At 41.5% G+C, this 19,239-nt stretch overlaps 1 protein-coding gene across 1 annotated transcript; it reads left to right on the top strand.

Moving 5' to 3' along the window:
• The first annotated feature begins 1,761 nt into the window (after positions 1 to 1,761).
• On the top strand, positions 1,762 to 3,501 carry LOC133800233 (uncharacterized). Its single transcript, XM_062238187.1, has one exon. The coding sequence runs from the start codon at positions 1,762 to 1,764 to the stop codon at positions 3,499 to 3,501; it is 1,740 nt and encodes a 579-aa protein (XP_062094171.1).
• The last annotated feature ends 15,738 nt before the right edge of the window (positions 3,502 to 19,239 follow it).

Below are 19,239 nucleotides of genomic sequence, written 5' to 3'. Positions count from 1 at the left end.
GCAGGTAACACTGATGACAGAAAAAGCACTAGTGGAGGATGTTTCTTCTTGGGAAATAATCTAGTCTCTTGGCACAGCAAGAAACATAATTCTATTTCTCTCTCAACAGCTGAGGCCGAATACATTGCAGCAGGAAGTTGTTGTGCTCAATTGTTGTGGATGAAGCAAATGATGATGGATTATGGGTTTGATCTTGACATTTTAATTATTTTTTGTGATAATACAAGTGCAATAAATATTTCAAAAAATCCTGTGCAACATTCCCGTACTAAACATATTGATATTCTTCATCATTTCATAAGAGAATTAGTTGAAAATAAAGTTCTTGTCTTGGAATATATTGAAACACATAAACAGATTGCTGATATTTTCACTAAAGCTCTTTATTCGGTTCGCTTTGATTTCCTTCGAAAATCGTTGGGGGTTTGTTCTCTTTAAATTTCCTTGTTATTGTGTTGTCCTCTTGATCATATGTGTGTTATTTAAGGTTTAGAAAATTGTCAATCAATTTGAAAATTTTGTTGTGTGTCAACCTGGATAATCTTACTTGTGTTTATGAGCCTTTGGTTGTATATTCTTGAGAGAAATTTAATCAATTCCTCCTAGGCATATTCGAGTAAATTAATCAATGTTTAAATGATTGAGCTTCCTTTTGTGTAGCATTGTTTCAAGCTCCTGTAAAAGAATAGAGCTACCTACATTAGTGTGTGAAAGCCGTCTTTTGAGTAAGTTGGAACTTTGTAATTCAGAGTTATGAAGAGGATACGCTACCATAGAAAAGGGCTACCACTGGTGTAGTGTGACAGCGTCTTCATGGGTTACAATTTTTTATAATTTCGAAAAAGACTTATTTGTCATTTGGCAATGTTCCCTTGCATACACTGTCACACACTTATGCTTGAAACTATGCAAGAAAAATTGTACACAGTTTATAAAAAAAAAAATGTGTGTAAGACTCATTCATGTTGATTGATTCACTTAAGAATATGTGCTTGTGACTGAATTGTGGTTTATTTCTCTCGAATATTCTTTCTAATTTTCTATTTTCACGAGTGTTCTGGTCCATGGTATACACTAACACTTAATTTCATTTGCTTGATTTTATTCTTATCAGGATGACTCATATTGATCAAAGCATAAATTTTTGGTTGAGTTTTATATTTTTGTGCATTTATATATATATAACTTAAAAAATAATAAAATAATAAAATAAAAATTTTGACAAGAAAATTCATGGTGAACCGAATCATTGTGGTAATTATGTGAAATTATGCATTTATTTTGTGTGATTTAATATATTCTTTGTCTCCAAGGAATTTATTTTGTCTTATTTCTTAATTTGGAATACCATGATTTGTATCTTTATTGTTTTGTACCTTGTTTAGAATTGTTTAAAAAAAAAAGGAAAAAGAACAAAAGGAAGATCGTGTGGGGTTATTTTTTTCTGGTTACCTTTTTTGGATTGGGATTTTATAAATCTTCTATTTTCCTTTATAAAATACAAATAAAAGGGGTAAGTTTTATGTAGATCGTGTCTTAAAGGTTGTTTCCTTTTATTTGTTAATTAAATCATTTTTTTAAATAAAAAAGGGAAACCTCTTATTGCCGTGGGTGTCCAAATTGGGAAAGTGTTGTCCTTAAAAAGCTTGCCATTACCCTTTTCCTTCTTAGCCACGATCTCTCTAAGTCACTTCGTCTTCTTCAATTTTTTTTCTCTCTCATTTTTTTTGTAAGTGCTTTCTGTTTTTTAGAGAAGAAACAATGGTGAGAACTCGTGGTGCTTCCTCTAAGAAGACGCCTGCTTCTCAATCCAGGAAGGTGCCCTCTCCATCGCCACCTCCATCTGTATCAACGGCGGCTCCATCTGTTCCAGCACCTGCCTCATCTGTTGGAAAGACTTGCAAATCCAAGGCGCGCAAGAAGGTGTTCTCCCTCTCTCATGAACACCCCATGGTGTTTCTAGATATCTCAGCTGACATTGTCGATGTTGCACCACCATCTGAAGTGGTGGTGCCCTCTCGAGCCAAGGACCCATCTCCTCTTCCAATTGATTCGTCTCTAGCGGCTAGGGAAAAATCAAAATCTGTTTCATCTTCTTCCAAAGCTGATGCTGCTGGGTTGCTCAAATTTCCCTTGAAGCCGAGCCAGTCCAAGAAAAATTATGTGGCTCCCAAAAAGAAATTGGGATTGGACACGTCTTCTTCTCCCTTGATTGCTACAAAGAAAAGATTGAAGGCTCATCCCCCTTCTCTGTCTTCCTCTGAATCCGACCCTGAGGAAGAAAAGTCTGAATCTGAAGCAACCCGTGATACCACCTTATCTGATGAAACGGTTCCTAACAATGCAGAATCAGAGGCTGAGTCTGATGAGACAGAAAAAGAAGACATTGTCCCCTCTGAACAAGAAGCCGAATCTGACTCAGAACCCATTGCAACTCCTTTGTCATCCAAGGCTAAAGGGAAGAGACCTATTTCTGATCCTACACCTTCTCCAAAACGTTCAGGTGTAAATTTCAAACCTTATTCTTCAACTTTTTGTTATAATGATAATGCTCGTGATATGTTTCTCTATGCTCAAAGGAAATTTATCATTGAGAGAAATTATGTCTTGAGTGATCATCGGCCTTATGGTGTGCTAACAATGCTTGAAGATCGAAAATGGACAGGTTCTTTGGTTAAATTTACTGATTTTGTGGATAGAACAGTCAAGGAATTCTATGCCAATCTTACTAATGAAATTATTGAACCTAAATCTTCTCTGTATAATAAAGTGTTTGTTAGTGGCCATTGGTTCTCTTTTTCTCCTCAAGACATTGCCCTTGCTTTGCATCTTCCCCTTGATGTCGAGGATGATGATGATGTTGCCTCTCTTGACAAGGACACGGTTATCACTGAATTGGTAGGGCAAAAAATGGTATGGCCATCTAATACAGTCATCTCAGTCTCTAATCTCACCTACACTTATGCTGTCCTCCATAAGTTTGCCACAACGAATTGGAAGCCCACTTCTCACACCGCCACTATCTCTTTTGATATGGCTTCATTTTTGTACAAGGTGGGGACCGGTCTTGCTATAAATTTGGCTTTGGTTATTCCTGATCAAATCATTGGGTTTCGCAAAGGTAATAGGAAAAACTTGAATCTTCCTTTTCCTCAAGTTATTTATAAAGTGTTGAGTATGCAGGAAAAAGATCTCCAATGTGATCAAGAAGACTTAGTGGCTCCCACTATTGCTGCTTCCTACAAGGGCTCTGCTCCTCCTTCTGAAGCCACTGATGTTCCATCAACCAAGAAAGTCAAGCCCCAATCTCTAAAGTTTGCCTCGGATGACATTCCTCATGCATCCTCCTCTGTTGCCACAGATTCCAGACTTGTTGCAACAGAAATAGCTGATGTTCGAGCCTCTGTTGATTCTTTGGTTGCTCGAGTGATGTCAATTGAAGGACTACAACGTTCTGTGTTGGCGGCTGTTCAATCTCTGTCCAAAGATCTAGTCGTTTAGTTTTATCTAGTTTTTTGTCTATTGAACATTGATACTCTCTTTTGTTATTTTGTTTTATGGTTCTTTGGCTTCTTTGAAAGACACAAAGGGGGAGAGTAGATACTTCCAAAAACATGTTGTTTGTTTGTTGTTTTGTTTAACTCTGGACCTTCTTATTTTGAGGGGGAGTTGAGTCTAGTTTCTTTAAAAGTTTGTTATAAGTTAGTGCATATTTGCAGGGGGAGTTATTTCTCTTTACTTATCACTAACTTTTGTGTTGCAGGTTTTTTTTAATTAATTTTGTCTATCAAATTGCCAAAGGGAGAGATTGTAAAATCCTTTATTGGCATATTTGACAATATTGACAAAATTAATTAAAGAAGACTTTTTTGAAATAGGTAGTTTCCTGTTTTGTTGAAATGTGTCTTTTTATAATCAGATTATTATATATATGTTAATAAAATAAATATATAATTTCCTATAAAAGAATATCTTTTCTTGAATTGGAAATTATTGGTATTTATTTTATTTTTTGCTCTGATTTATTTTGTCCAGAAATCGTGTACAGCTTGCAGAGATAAAGTATATATAGTTTCCTTATTTATTTAGGGAAACTGGTTTAAAAAAAACTGTCCAGGTTCAATGAATCTGTTTGAACAGATTCTGACTTTTCTGTTTTGAAAGATTTTCCATTTATTGACTAATTGGTTTCTGATTTGGTTTCCACAACCTAAAGGGATTCTAAAGGGTATATAATCATCCTTAGGTCGTTGGTTTTTTATTATCTCTCTTGGCATATTATTTTCCAAATATTTTCAAGTTTTAGAGAGACTTTTTGTTTTGTGAAGAACTTGAGTCCAGCAAGTTCTTAGTGGTTTATTACAGTGTACTTCTGTATTGTTTTCTTTGTGTTAATTGTGCAGGTTGAACACACTTGGACATTATTCATCAAGCTTCGGGAGAAGTTTTGTTCGTGAGTCACTTTTTGAGAGGAAAAGTGCAAGTGTTATGATTTGAAGGGAGTTCAAGATCTTAGCACTTCAGAAATTTGATTAGGAGTTTAGATTACAACAGTTGCGATAAATTCAAGAGGGAATCTTTATTTGTATAAGTCAATTTGGTTTTGTAATCGTTTAGATATTCTTCTAATAAATTTCATTCTCTGGGCGTGGCCTCGTGGACTAGTAGCAATCTGCAAAGATTGTTGATACCACATAAAATTTCATGCGTTCTTTACCTTATGTTCGTTTTTATTTTCTGGTCACAAACTGTTTAAACATATCTGGTTTCTATTCAAACAGTCTTTGTGTCTGTTTAAACATTTCTGTAACAATTCAACAATTAATTATTTAATTTGAATAATTAAGTTGGTAATCATAAAAAACGGAATTTCAACCTATAATAAATGAGCAATCATTGATCCTTGTTTGATAAATGCCAGCATAAACTCATATGTCAAAACTTAATTATTGTTCTAGATAAGATAGTATGGTTTATTTAAAAAAAAAAAAAAAACTTTTACAGTGAAATCTAAAGATATCATTCATTAAATACGTTTTGATGGTGCTAGATTTAATTCTCAGTCTTATACATAGAAGAGCAAAATGTGAAATCTAAGGACATCCAAGTTATTATTGAGCTTGAGAGTTAAATTCAATCCTTAGGCTAAGCCTGAACCTACGAACTAATAAGAATTACGAGTGAATTTATTTTACTTTCAAGGGGAAAATCACTATAAACAAGTATTTAATTTTCCCTATTATTTTTAATTTATGATAATTCATAAACTATATTTCCTATAACTTTTAAATTGACGAAAAATCAGACTGTAAATCTATGTTATTAATATATGGCTGAGAACAAATTTAGATCTAATTCTAGGGTAAAAGAAATTAGATTTGTGATAAAGAGGATACATTTTTGTTCTCCTTTGTTGTTTAGATTTAAAATTTAGCTTTTAAAGATTTTTGATAAATTAAATCAAATATTTATTTTTTCTTTCATAAATAAAAATTACTTTTAATATTTTTTCTTTTAAAATTATATTTTATACGATAATAATTATATTTTAATTATAGAACTAATCGTTCTTACTATGTGTGCACCACCCGTAATTAACAGCTACAAAAAAAAATGCCTAGTCCCACTTTGTCTAAAATGATGATGTTTTGCAGCCAATTTTCTTACACAAATATTATTAACTAGGAAATGGGACCGCTCTTCTAGCGATTGTATAATTTTGTTTTTTATTAGAAAAAATGGAAAAAAAATTTATAGAACAAATGTAACAAAAAAAATGAAGACAATAATTTCAATACTCTAAAATATTTTAAAACAAACATTAAATTATAAGTTAATTTTAACCAAGTTATTATTATTATTATTATTATTATTATTATAAGTTTTTTATTATAAGGTAACTTACAATTCGGTAGAAATATTAATTGTAGGAGCAATTCTTTTTTTCTTCATTTTTCCTTAAATGCTAAACGGTTTTGAATGGCTTTGGTTTTGAATTCTCCTTTTTATAAAATTTATACATGGTGTAGAGGACTGTGATTGTGCTATACAAATCAAAGACATTTGATCTGATGAGGGCACCGATCCTTTTAGAAATTTTAGAAAGTATATAGTAACAAACAAATTCATGGTCATGTGCTATACAAAGTTCTTGGTGCAAAAACTATGATATGTACTAAAACTTTGAAAATAACATATCACATGTCACAAGACTCACAATTGAATAGCCCATTGTTCCTAACAGTAATATAAAGTCACTCTAAACTCTCACAAAAATAATTACAAAACTATATCCCAATTTAAATTATTAAAAAAACTTCTATAAAATGGAAAGTCATTCACAACCCGCTATTGGAAGTTTTCTTTTTTATTCCATTTATACAGAGAAACAAATAAATTATTTAAAGTTAACCATTACATCTAAATAATACAATGTAAAATTATAATGGCAATATTAATTTGCAAAAAAAAGACTAATATTTAACACTTCTTTACAAAATAGTCTTGTGTTGAGTTGAACATATAAAGAAAAGAAATATTTTTTTGTAATAAGTTTCAAAATAATATTTTTTTGTTTGTTTCCTAAAATGAATACTCTCAAGAGGGGTGTATTTCAGGAAGAACCTCTTCAAAGTACTAACATATTAGATTAATTATTAGATAGAGATTATTACATGTGAAAGAAATATTGAATAACAAAATCAGCAAGGAAGATAATGATGTGTGAAACATAATTATAAGAAGATAAGAAGACATTGTTGGTCGAAAGAAGATCGTCATATGAAATCCTTGTGCTCACATTTCTCATATAGCTTGTCTTGTTCACCTCCAAAAATTTAAATTCGTTTGTCGGATCCCAAATCTGTTAGAAAAAAATTCATATTTGCAATTCATTACCAATGATGAATTATGTATTGTAAGAACAATCAAGAGATGAATATATTATGCTAATTATGCTTCTTTTTTACATTAGTGTCTTAAAAAATAATCACACCAGATATACAATGCAAAGACAGAAAATTAATATCAAAGAAAAATAACTTACAAAGTCAATCCAATATGTAATTCCTTATGTGTTTACCGAGTTTTTCAGAAACTAGAATTATGAAAGATTTAGAGAGCTAAGAGAAATGATTCAAAGATGATCACACAAAGGATTTTACATGGTTGGGGCGTTAAAAAGTCTTAGTCCACGAGTCTGTTGTATTAGATCTTAAGGAGCTTTAGTAATGGAGTTTTCTATGAGTTTGAGCAGAGTGTAGGCTTACAAGGGAAAAATCAGGGATCCTTTCCACAGTGCACAACTGTCATATTTATAAGCAGTAGAGTGCTCTGTGTTTGAGCCAGACTAATCCGGTTCCAATAAGGGTATAAACACTATTTGCTCACTGATGGAGGCTTAATACAAATAATTTTATTAAATAAAATACACTAATCAGGGCCCATTGGGCTGGCTTGAACATAACCACGTTGTAAGACTGACAACAGTACGCAGCTTCACCCTGGTTCGCATGGGCTTCTAAAGAGATGCGGGGACAGGATCTGTCAGAGTAGTGGCAGAACTATTCTAAATAACGGTGTACATTCCGTATGTAACCTCTTCTGTAGGTTAGTTGAGGAGAAAAAACTTCGCGTTTCTCGGGGTGATGTCTGTATCGGGGACAGTTTATCACGCCCAACCCGGTCACCTGATCCGAGTTTGTTTACAAACATCCCGATCCATTTACCAGGACCCTGGTTTGTTTACCAGAGCCCGGGTTCATCCCCTATTGTCCCGGTTCATTTTAGACTTGGAAACACCGTCCTTATCGTCATCCCGGACGACACCTTACACTCGGTCCGGGAAGACTAAACATGCCAACTTCATGGTCCTGACTTATATTCTGGGATAATGTTGGGTTTACAGATATTTGGGCCACCAAGATGTACTCCTTCCCCATCTATTGGGCTCGGTCTGGGCCTCGGGTCCCTGCAGGATAGCCCATGGACTTAGTGTACGGGGCCAAGTGTGTAGGGAGGAAACGGGGATAACATTTACCCCCAAGCCTTTATCTACGTTCGCGCCGTGGAGGCTTGCTTCACATCCCGGATCAATTCTCGATATCTCGGTTTGCTACTTGGGGAACGGGTCCGTTTTCGTGGGGGATTGCCTGCTGGAAACATGCATAAAAAGCATTTATGCCAGTATTCCTGATCAAATCCCAAAGGCCCGGTTCGTTTACTAACATCCCGGTCCATTTACCAGGACCCTGGTTCGTTTACCAGAGCCCGGGTTCATTTACTCCAAGGCCAATTGGGTGACCTTCGTCCTTTCGACTTCATCACGCTACACGCACGTGTCTCCCTGTAACTGGTGCATCAATATTACTCCCGCCTGACAGATTTGGAGATAATCTCTTGGTTATTGTGTTGGCAACCAAGCGTCAACGTGAACTTCGAGGCGTCCCATCGGTACGAGTGATGTCGATAGGGTAATCAAGTGGATCCTTTAATATTCCTGCATCACTTGGGACCGTCAGATGAGAAAATCTTCAAAATTTCCTTTCTAGGACCATTGGATCGAATGGCGTAAATTGCGACTTGGGGAATTCGCGATCCGATACTCGAGTGGGCTAATTAAAGCCTCTACATAATCCGGGGCCATTAGATGGGGGAAGTCATCCTGAGCCGTCGGATCAAGAAATGTGTTTTTGGCCCTATAAATACCCCCACATTTTCATTTTCAATTTTACGCGTTCAGAACAACCAGAGCTATATAGAGAACTTTTTATGTCCGAAATTGCTGAAGAACATCTCCGACGACTGCTCTATTTTTGTTGTTGCTTCTTTCCCACACGCCTCATTTTGGTGCAAGCATTCGAAAGTGCGGTCCCGGTTCGACCAGCAGACGAACTCTTGTGTCGCCTCTGCCTATTTAAGACCGTGATCTTGCCATCCCTATCGTCAAAAGCGTTAAACCCTCCACAACCAGCACTCTACAGTAAGTTCCCTGAACCTTTATTTATGTTTTCTCGTGCTTGTTGTTTTGTGGTGTTATGTTTGTGGCTATAGGGTTGTTAGAGCTAGGGCCACAGTTTAGGGTGGTTCTGGGCATATTAGGTTTGCAGAAAAAGTGGTCTAGGTTGTCCTGGATCTTCTCAGGTCCGGGTCGTCCCTGAACAAGCGGTGATAGGCCAACTTGGGAAAACTTAGAAAAAATTCCTCTTCTTTGTTCCCGATCAAGATTCCGGGGATCTTCAGTGATCTCGGATTCGGTCTAGAGGGGACTCCTCCAAGCAGTTCTTAGGAGAGCCCCTATACCTTAACCAACCTTTTTAGGTTTCGGTGCTAACTGCTTGGTTGTTTACTTTCTTTTTTTTTTGTTCCCAGATCGTCAACCATGAGTCTAGGCGACGTTCAGTCGGCTCCCATCATCCTGGAAGGACACAAACCTCCCAGTGGCAACACATGGGAGATGGAGGGGGAGAAAAATGACTCTGGATGCTTTGGAGAAGCATTTGGGAGTGGAATCGACCCCCGGGCTCTTTTACAATCAGCTGGCCAGGAAGGAGGAGAAGGCCCATACCAGCGTGGGCGAGTTTGGGGCCTGGAGCATGGGCCACATCAGCGCGAGAGCCACTCTCCTGCTCCAGGATTATTTCACACAATTTCTGAAGTTTGTGGGGATTGCGCCTTTCCAGCTCCTGCCCCAAGCTTACAAACTTCTTACGGGATGGCGCATTTTCTGCTTGAAGAAGGGCATCCCGGAGCCCACCCCAGCAGAGGTGCTGTACTTCTACAAGCTAGAGTCGTAGCTCAACGCCAAGGATAAGACCCAGGATAACTTCTACAGACTAAAACCTCATGACAATTATCCTGCCTCTACCAGCTCTTGGAAGCACCCCCCAGATGTCAGATACTGCTGGTTTATGACATCCGGGTTCCTTTTGGATCGGAACCCCACGTTGGTGTTGGACTTCCAGCACGTGGGTAAGTGGTCTTCTTTCTTAATCTTTTTCATTTTTTCCCTCTTTTTTTTTTACTTTTCGACGTACGTTCCTGGATAACAGGAGCGTATGCCCAGACTCCCCTCTTCAAGTCGATCTTGGAGTGGAAGAAATACTACACCACATTGAGCGCGGAGGATCCGGACGTGGGGGGCTACCTCAACACCGCAAACCTACGAGTGGTCGGGATGCTGGCAACCAATCAGATGATTGCGGCCCCTAGCCTCCGGGGGATTCAATGTTAGAGGGGCCCTGCCTTGAGGGAGGAGCTGGCCCTCATTCATATAGAGTTCGTCGAGGTCGTAGCTCGAGCAGATGCGGCGAAGAAGAGAAAAGAGTCGGCCCAACAGTTGGAGAGGGATGCATTTGAGGAGCTGGATGCCCTCTTTGATGAAGCCCAATCGAACACAGGGACTCTCGTGGCTAGTACATCAAGGCAAGGTAATCTTCCTTCTCTTTTGACTTATGCTCCCCATTTTGGGGACTTAGTTAAGGATAGGCAAGTTTACCAAGGCCACTTGTTCGAGGCCGTCAGAGAAATGGAACCTTCACTCCCCATTATCTTAGACCTAGAGACTTTCATGTACTCATCCGGGTTCCTTCAATATGGTAAGTTCTTGAACTTGGACGACATGGGGGACCGAATCCATTCCATTGCTTTAGGAGATTTGAGTCGAGCCCGAGTTCTAGATAAGGGTTCGTCCCGGAGGACCTTAGACTAGCTTCCATTTACTTTTTATCTCTACTTGTATACTTTGTTGACTGTTTCTTTTTATTTGTTTCTTTCAGACGATTCTGACATAACCAACTCCGTGGCCAAAATGAAGCAGGATATGGAGGTCCAGGCAGCCAAGGCCAGGGCATTAGCAAAGAAAGTTTCCAAAGATGTGCCAAAGAATAAAGTGTTGGAGTTGGTCTGTGGGGACTCGAGACCGAAGCTGGATGCTGTCACGGAGGCTCCACCCGCGATCCCTCTCCTGACAATACAAATTGAAGTCGTCCCATCTCTGCCTGCTCATCTTTCGGTCATTGGCTTGGAGCACGAGCCCCTAGCAAGTCGGGGGTCAGAGAAAAGAGCTGCAGACTCGGCTGCTGATGGGTCTAAGAATCAAGCCAAGAGGGCTAAGACCAAAGACCTTTCCTCGACTAAGGAGAACTCTTCTGGGGAAAGCCTGCTCGTCACCCGGGAGCTGCTGGAGGCTCCCACGTTCCCCATCAATTCTGCTTTCCCCGAGGAGTGAGACATGGTCCTCCGGGAAGAGAGATCGAGGATGGTATCCCAGGCCTGGGAAGATGGTCAGGACAGAAGGGAGGAGGTCTACCGGGCCTTGACGATCTGGCGTAAGGTTTATTTTTTCGATCGTCCAGCTGCTTTCAGTGACCCTTAGCCGATCGTGGATCGACTCGTTACTAAGACCGAATTTCATCTCATACTAGGGCAGGACACGGATCCGCTTGTCGCGGATCTGTTGGATCAGGTTGGGACTACCATGTCCAACCTCCAACTGAAACGGTACGCCACCCTAGCCAACCGGGACACCTTGTTTATTTCTCAGGCCATCCGTCACCAGGCCACCGCTGTAAGCTACATGCCCATATTTTCCTTTGCTTTTCATATTTTAAACCCGTATGTTTTCTAACTTTGATTTGTTCCTTGATGCTTTGCTAGCCCATCAGAATGTCGATTTAGTGGCAGAGATGGCGATGAAGCTGGATACGGGCCAACTGGAGTTGGAGGGGGCCATGAACCAACGGGAAGCCACTAGGGAAGCCTTGACCAAGGAGATTGCCCGGGCAGAGGTTCTGGCTAAGGAAGTTGCTCAAGTAAATGCAGATCGTGAGGAGGCCACCCAGACTCGGTTCCAGCTTGAAGAAACTTTGTCCAGGAAGGAAACCGACCACAAAAAGTTGGTGGATAGCCTGAAGGCAGAACTTCTTCGTGTTCGGGGCTCTAAGGCATCATCTAATATCCTCCTGGAGGCAGGTGAGGCTTAGTCTCACCAGGATCAGGAGAAGATCATCTCTCTTGAATCCTGGATCCAGGCATTGGATGGTCTACTTCAGTTGGAGGTGAAAAGGCATGAGGAGGATCGCCAAGGGAAAGAGTAGGCGGATGCCTTGCTGGAGGCAACCTTTGATGAGGCTATCTACATGGTCTGGCTCCAGGACAAGAACATGAACCTCTTGGTTTATCCTGATCCGACTGCGAAGAGAGATGAGTTCGAGGCTAAGGAGAAAGCCGACTCAGAGCTCATGGCCGAGGATGAAGTAGATGGAGTTGTTCCTAAGGCATCAGAGCAGGGTGAAGCCTAGGCCTGGGCCTTTAACTTGTTTTTCGTGGCTTCTTTTTTTTGTAACATTTTTATGGACATGGGTGCGTCCAAGACAATTTTTATATTTGTATTTACTTTATTTCTTGCACAAGGTTTTCCCATTTCCATTCGTTAAAACTTCACTAAGTGTTTTACCACCTTGCATGAATGAGTTGAATTTTTGGTCCTGGTTTCCAACGGCTGAGACCATTGGGGAAAAGTTGCATAAAACATTTATCTCATATAGGGACCCGTGTTCAGGTCTTTATGGTCTGGAGTGAATTATCTCAATTTTATAATACGGGCTCCAACGGCCTAGACCATCAGAGATCTCATTTTAGGTTTTAACTTATTAACTCGCTCAAACCTTGCTGTTCAGGTTCCAACACCCTGGGCCACTAGGGAGTTAATAATTATCACCAAATTTATTTGTCCTAATTGTGGTGTTCAAGCTCCAATGGCCTGGGCACTAGGGATTAGTTGATTAGCTTATTTTGAAGCTATGGGCCAGGTTCCAACGGCCTGGGCCATTTATATGACTAATTTTAGGTAACTTATACCTAGAATTCACGTTCCAATGGTTCTGAGCCATTATAGAGAAGACGTGGACAACTATTTGGTTATTTGGTACCACGTTCGGTCAACTGATTTGTAGGTATTTTATATCCCTGGACCACATATGCCCAAGTTGGGACTAGGCCTGAGCCTTACGTCCTATCAGGTTTGTACCCCCCGGAGCATGCATGTCCGGGTTAGGACTAGGCCTGAGCCTTGCATCCTATCGGGTTTGTATCCCCCGGACCATGCATGTCCGGGTTGGGACTAGGCCTGAGCCTTACGTCCTATTGGGTTTGTACCCCCCGGACCATGCATGTCCGGGTTGGGACTAGGCCTGAGCCTTGCGTCCTATTAGGTTTGTTCCCCCGGACCATGCATGTCCGGGTTGGGACTAGGCCTGAGCCTTGCGTCCTATTGGTTTTGTTCCCCCCGGACCATGCATGTCCGTGTTGGGACTAGGCCTGAGCCTTGCGTCCTTTTGTTGGGAGTTGGGTTTCTGCTACCCCCAGTCTATATGGTCTGGATTGGGACTAAACTTTGCGTTTTGCGTCGTGCTTTTTTTTTTTGTTCTAGGACTTGTTCATACAGATGGTTATACCCCCCCCTAAGTGAGCGAAGACTATAGTCTTGGGTCACTTGTTTGTGAAGACGGACGCAAACTTTCATTTCTTTACAATATTTCTTTATAATGTTTTCTACACATCATTTTAATTAAATAAGAAATTTCCCTGGGGCGTACATTGTTTAAAAGAAAAATTAAAAACAGAAACAAGTCCTCCTGACTACTGATAGTACTTACAAAGGTGTTCTGTGTTCCAGGCCCTTGGGACCTCTGTTCCATCAAGTCACCTTAAGCGATACGTTCCCAGACATACTTCATCCTAGATTTCGTATGGTCTTTCCCAATTTGGGCCTAGAACTCCCACTTCCGGATCTTGGGTTGCAGGGAAGACTCTTCTTAGGATCATATCATTGGTTTCAAACCTTTGGCTCTTAACTTTGGAGTTAAAGTGCCTGGCGATCTTTCCTTGATACATCTTCAGTTGAACCTGGGATTCTTCCCGGATCTCTTCAATAAGGTCCAAAGATTCTTGGAGTAAGGCGTGGTTCTGGATGGGATCATACGTGTCTCGTCGGTGAGACGGGATAGCTGTTTCTACTGGGATGACTGCTTCACATCCGTACACCATGGAGTAGGGAGTATGCCCGGTAGATGTTCTTTCGGTGGTCCAGTATGCCCAGTACGTGGGGAAACTCTTCCGGCCATTTGCTTTTGCAGGCTTGAAGCTTTTTCTTCAATGTTCCCTTCAAAATCTTGTTCACGGCCTCTGTTTGCCCGCTTTCTTGAGGCCTTGCGACTGCGGAGAAGCTTTGGATGTGCCATGTCTTTCACAGAATTCAGTGAAGTGGACGCTGTCAAATTACTTCCCGTTGTCAGACACGATTTTGTGAGGGAGGCCATATCGACACACAATGTTGTCGATGAAGAAGTACAGGGCCTTTTTTGAGGTGATGGTGTTCATTGGTTCCGCCCGACCCTCTTAGTGTAATAATCAACGACCAGGATGGTGTACTTCACACCACCCTTCTCGATCGGGAGTGACCCTACTAGGTCGATACCCCACATTGGGAAAGGTCAGGGCCTGGTACTGAAGCTTCCTAGCCGGTGTTCTGTCCGCGGGCAACCCCCCCCCCCCCCCCCCCCCCATTGTTAGGTGGTGGATGATTAGTCCCATCCAGGACGTGGAATAGTCTATGGCATTAATCTTGGGGGCTTGAATACTCGGTGCGGGAAGATGGTTGATCAGGATGAGCCCAAAGAGCTCCGCCTCAGCATCCGTGGCCAGTTTTTCCAATGTATCTGCAAACACATTTTGTTCCCTGGGGATCTGATGGATGGAATATTTCTTGAAAGAATAGAGTAGCTCTCGGGCTCGCGTCACATAAGCTGCCATCTTTTCCCCCTTCGTTTGGTATTCCCTCGAGATTTGCCTGACAACTAATTGGGAGTCACTATAGACTTGTAGACTCGTTGCCCCTACCTCTCGGGCCAAACGCAATACAGCCAACATGGCCTCATGCTCGACCTCGTTGTTCGATGCATCAAATTGGAAACATACAACACTTTGCAACTGGTGTCCTTGTGGTGATACTAAGATGATCTCGGCCCCGACCCTGTTTTCGTTCAAGGCCCCGTCTATGAAGACCTTCCATAAGGGTGTTGTGGGGTCGATGGGATCGTCATCTTCAGTGATTCCGGTGCACTCCACGATGAAGTTGACCAGAGCCTGCCCTTTGATTGATATCTTGGGGACATATGCAATGTTGAATTTGCTAAGTTCCATGGCCCACTTCATGAGTCTCCCCAATGATTCAGGTATTTGTAACACTTTCCGTAGGGGATGGTTGGTTAGTACTCTTATGGCGTGGGCCTGAAAGTAAGGCCTAAGCTTCCGGGATGCAATTAGTAAGCAAAATGTCAATTTTTCGATTAGTGGATACCTGGACTCTGCAACCAATAACCTTTTGCTTACATAATAGACTGAGAGTTAGGCCTTCCCTTCCTCCCGTACGAGCGCGGCATTGATGGCATGTTCGGACACGGCCAAATAGAGGTACAACGGGTCCCATCCACCGGCTTTGCCACGATTGGAGCTAGGGCCAAGTGCTCTTTCAGCCTCTTCAAATTCGGCCGACCATTTGAACATTTGGCTTCCACGAAGGATGTTGAAGAATGGGATGCACTTGTTCATGGCTTTTGAGACAAAACGGCTCAGGGCGGCTATTCGTCTCATCAAGCTCTGAACGTCTTTGTGCTTCCGTTGCAAAGGCATATCGATCAATGCTTTGATCTTGTTTGGGTTGGCCGCTATCCCCCGGGAGCTTACTATGAAGCCCAGGAACTTCCCGGATACCACACCAAAGGTGCACTTCTTGGGGTTCAGCTTCATCCCATAATTTTGAATGATGACAAACGCTTCTGCCAGATCATCAGCGTGTCCTCTGGAGGTCTTGGACTTGACTAACATGTCATCTATGTATACCTCCATATTCCTTCCTAGACGGGCTTGGAACATTCTGTTGACGAGCCTTTGATACGTGGCTCCAGCATTCTTGAGCCCAAAGGGCATGAAAATGTAGCAGTACACCCCCTTGTCAGTCAAGAAGCTGGAGTGTTCCTGGTCTGCTACGTGCTTTGAGATTTGGTTAAAGCCAGAATAAGTGTCCATGAAGCTCAATATCTCATACACGGACGTTGCATCTTCCAGTTGGTCGATCCGGGGTAAAGGGAAACAGTCTTTGAGGCAGGCCTTTATGAGGACTGTGAAGTCGATGCAAGTTCTCCACGTCTCGTTCGGCTTGGGCACCAGCACCGAATTGGCCAGCCAGACGGGATGCAAGGCTTGCCGAATGAAGTTGATCGAAGATAACTTCTCAACTTCTAACTTGAGGGACTCTGCCCTCTCCGCCCCTAGAGGTCTCCGCTTCTGCCAGACCGGAGTCGCGCCCTTATCGAAGTTCATGGTGTGACATATGATGTTATGGTCAATCGCGGTCATATCCGAGTGTGACCAGGCGAAGATGTCATGGTTCTCTTTTACTCGAGCGATGATGGGAGCCCAGAACTCTGCATTCAGGTTCTTCCCGACTTGGATTACTTTGGTCAGGTCGGTGTTGCTGATGCACACCTCTTCAATTTCCTCCACGGGCTCTAGTGAGAGGTCCTCCCCTATCTGTGGATCAAGTTCATCTTCATCTCAGACCATCCTCCGTGCTGGGGGAGGAGGTGGGATTGGATCAATATTTTCCTCCTCAAGAGGTTCTTCGCCGACCATATAAATTGGTTGGGCAGATTTGTGGTAACATTTCTGGGCACTCTTCTGGTCTCCCCGAACTGTTCCTACCCCTCCGCTGTCACAGGAGAACTTCATACAGATGTGGTGGATGGAGGTGATGGCACTGAAGTCGACGAGCGCGGGTCGACCAAAGATGATGTTGTAAGCGGTGGGGCAATCCACCACAACTAATGTACAAAAATTGAACGAGCCTTGAATCTCGTTCCCCAACATTACGAGCAACTGGATTTTCCCCATCGGGAGTATTGAATCTCCATTGAACCCATAGATCTACGTTGGGCATAAGGCTAGATCTACCTCGATCAAGCCAATTGCAACGAAGTTTAGCTTGAACAATACATTGACGGAACTTCCGTCATCCACCAACACTCGAGACACCATTCAAAAGTAATCTAAGCTTTAAGTTTTGAGTTTTAGAGTTTCTAAGCTCTTATTTGGATTTTGTGTGTTGATGAGTTTTTGGTTTGTTTGGGCCTCGAGATTTGATGATTTTGGATCATTGGGATGTTTGGGAACTTTGATCTTTGGATTTGGAGATGTTTGAGTAGGTTTTTGGATGGATTAAAAGGTGAAAAATTGGGGTTATGGCTGAGTTTCCAAGTGGGGTCGCGGCCCTATTCTTGGGAGCCGTGGCTCGATCTTCGTGCAGGTGGGCAGTGGAGCTGAAGGGCCTGGGGCCACGACGCTTGGTGCAGGTGTCTGAGGCTGGCACCTCTGTCTTGGCTGGGGGCCGCGGCTCAGAGAGGTGGGGTTGCGACGCTTGAGGGTATTTGTGGCCCAAGTAGTGTTTTGGCCCAAGTATCGTTTTGATCATGGGAACTCAAACCTTAGGCCTCGGGATCGTTCCTACTACCCGGTTTAGTAGGATTCGATGTCATGGAGGCTAGGCCTTGGTCTAAGAACCTTTTATTACTCATTTTATTTGTGGAATTCCATATTTGGTTATGACTACGTGACCACTAAGGAACTAAAAGATAGATCGTTCTCAAGGGTCGTTCTTTTACTAAGTCTCGCTCAAACCAGAGGTAAGAAAAATGCATCCCATATGTGACTTGCATGGTTATTCTTGAGGCATGTTGAATGTTTAAATGTGGACATTGATTGCATATCGAATACTTAGCAAATCTTGCTAACTTGTGCATGGCATAGACTAAATAGTCAGAATTGGCAATGGTGTCATTATTAACTGTGAAGTTGTGACGCATTAGTCAAGTTCGGCAGTAGTACTGAGCACTGGTCACATGGTATTGACTCATAAGTTAAGAACGATCTTAGCGTATTTAATGCAAGCCAATAAAGATTAGATCTAATCGACATCTTCATTGAATGACTCAAATGAGCATTAATGCCGGACCGACCTCAAGTTCGATGAAAACTAAAAGTGCTTGCCTAGCCAAAGGCTAGTCACTTGGAGCCAGGGCCAGAGAGCCTCAATGACTGTTTAGTCACATAGATATGGGTGCCGAGCCCGTAGTGACTACCCATCAGTCATTCATTTGTTTGGAGCCAGGGCCAGAAGGTTCAAGTGACTGAATTGTCACATGGCTATGGATGCCGAGCCCCGTAGTGAGCTGCTCGTCAGTCACTCATTATGGTTTACCAGAACCTCCAGTGTTAAATCACTCATCTGACTAGAGCTATAAGCTTCTTCATGGTTAACGTAACCACAAAGTGATATTCACTCATTTGTTCAGGGCTATAAGCTCTGTATGATTATAATGATAATCATTTGATAATATTTATATGCAGTATTGAGTTTTCTTGCTGGGCTTTGGCTCATGGGTGCTATGTGGTGCAGGTAAAGGGAAAGAAAAACTCACCCAGCCTTGAGTGGAGAGCTTAGGTGGTGATGTGTACATATGCAGCCGCTTGACCACCACGGCCAAGGAGTTCTCAGGGGAACTAAGGGGTTTACCCTAATTTTGTCGCTTAGGTTGGTGGGTTGTAAATTAAAACTGTAATGACCATTTTGGATTGTAAATAACTTGTAAATGTTTTTATGGGCCCATTAACAGTTTTATGTTTTAAACAAAATATATCCTTTCATTTTTATTGGTTTTTCTACCTTAACCTATTAATAACACCTAGAAGCACGTTTATAACCAAAGAACTCGATTAGCGAGTTAAGCATGGTTAAAAGTTCACAGTAACGGTCCTGGAGTAACCAGGGCGTTACAACTTGGTATCAAAGTGTGCCAAGGTTTAGGGTTCCTATAGACTAGCTGGGCATGTACCCTCACCACTGAAGACAAGCTCAACTCATGGTTTGGTAACTATTTATGTGGTTATATATTTAACTTCTTAAATATTGTATAAATGCTTTACCTATTTACATGGGATACCTGGATAAGGCTATGCCTTAAATACTGCATCTTCAGCAACAGTGTGCTAAATAGTATTGATATTGCTGGAACATACTCATTAGTATTGTTCATTGTGAACTATTATCTGATACATGTTAAGTGCTAAATGTTATAATCATGTATCCATTTGTATACTTGTATAATGGTGGAATTTTTTGATTAT

The sequence above is a fragment of the Humulus lupulus genome, chromosome 9 (assembly GCF_963169125.1).
Source record: "Humulus lupulus chromosome 9, drHumLupu1.1, whole genome shotgun sequence".
NCBI lineage: Eukaryota > Viridiplantae > Streptophyta > Magnoliopsida > Rosales > Cannabaceae > Humulus > Humulus lupulus.
Note: the sequence above shows the minus strand (reverse complement) of the source record. Positions and strands in the feature narration are given on the sequence as shown.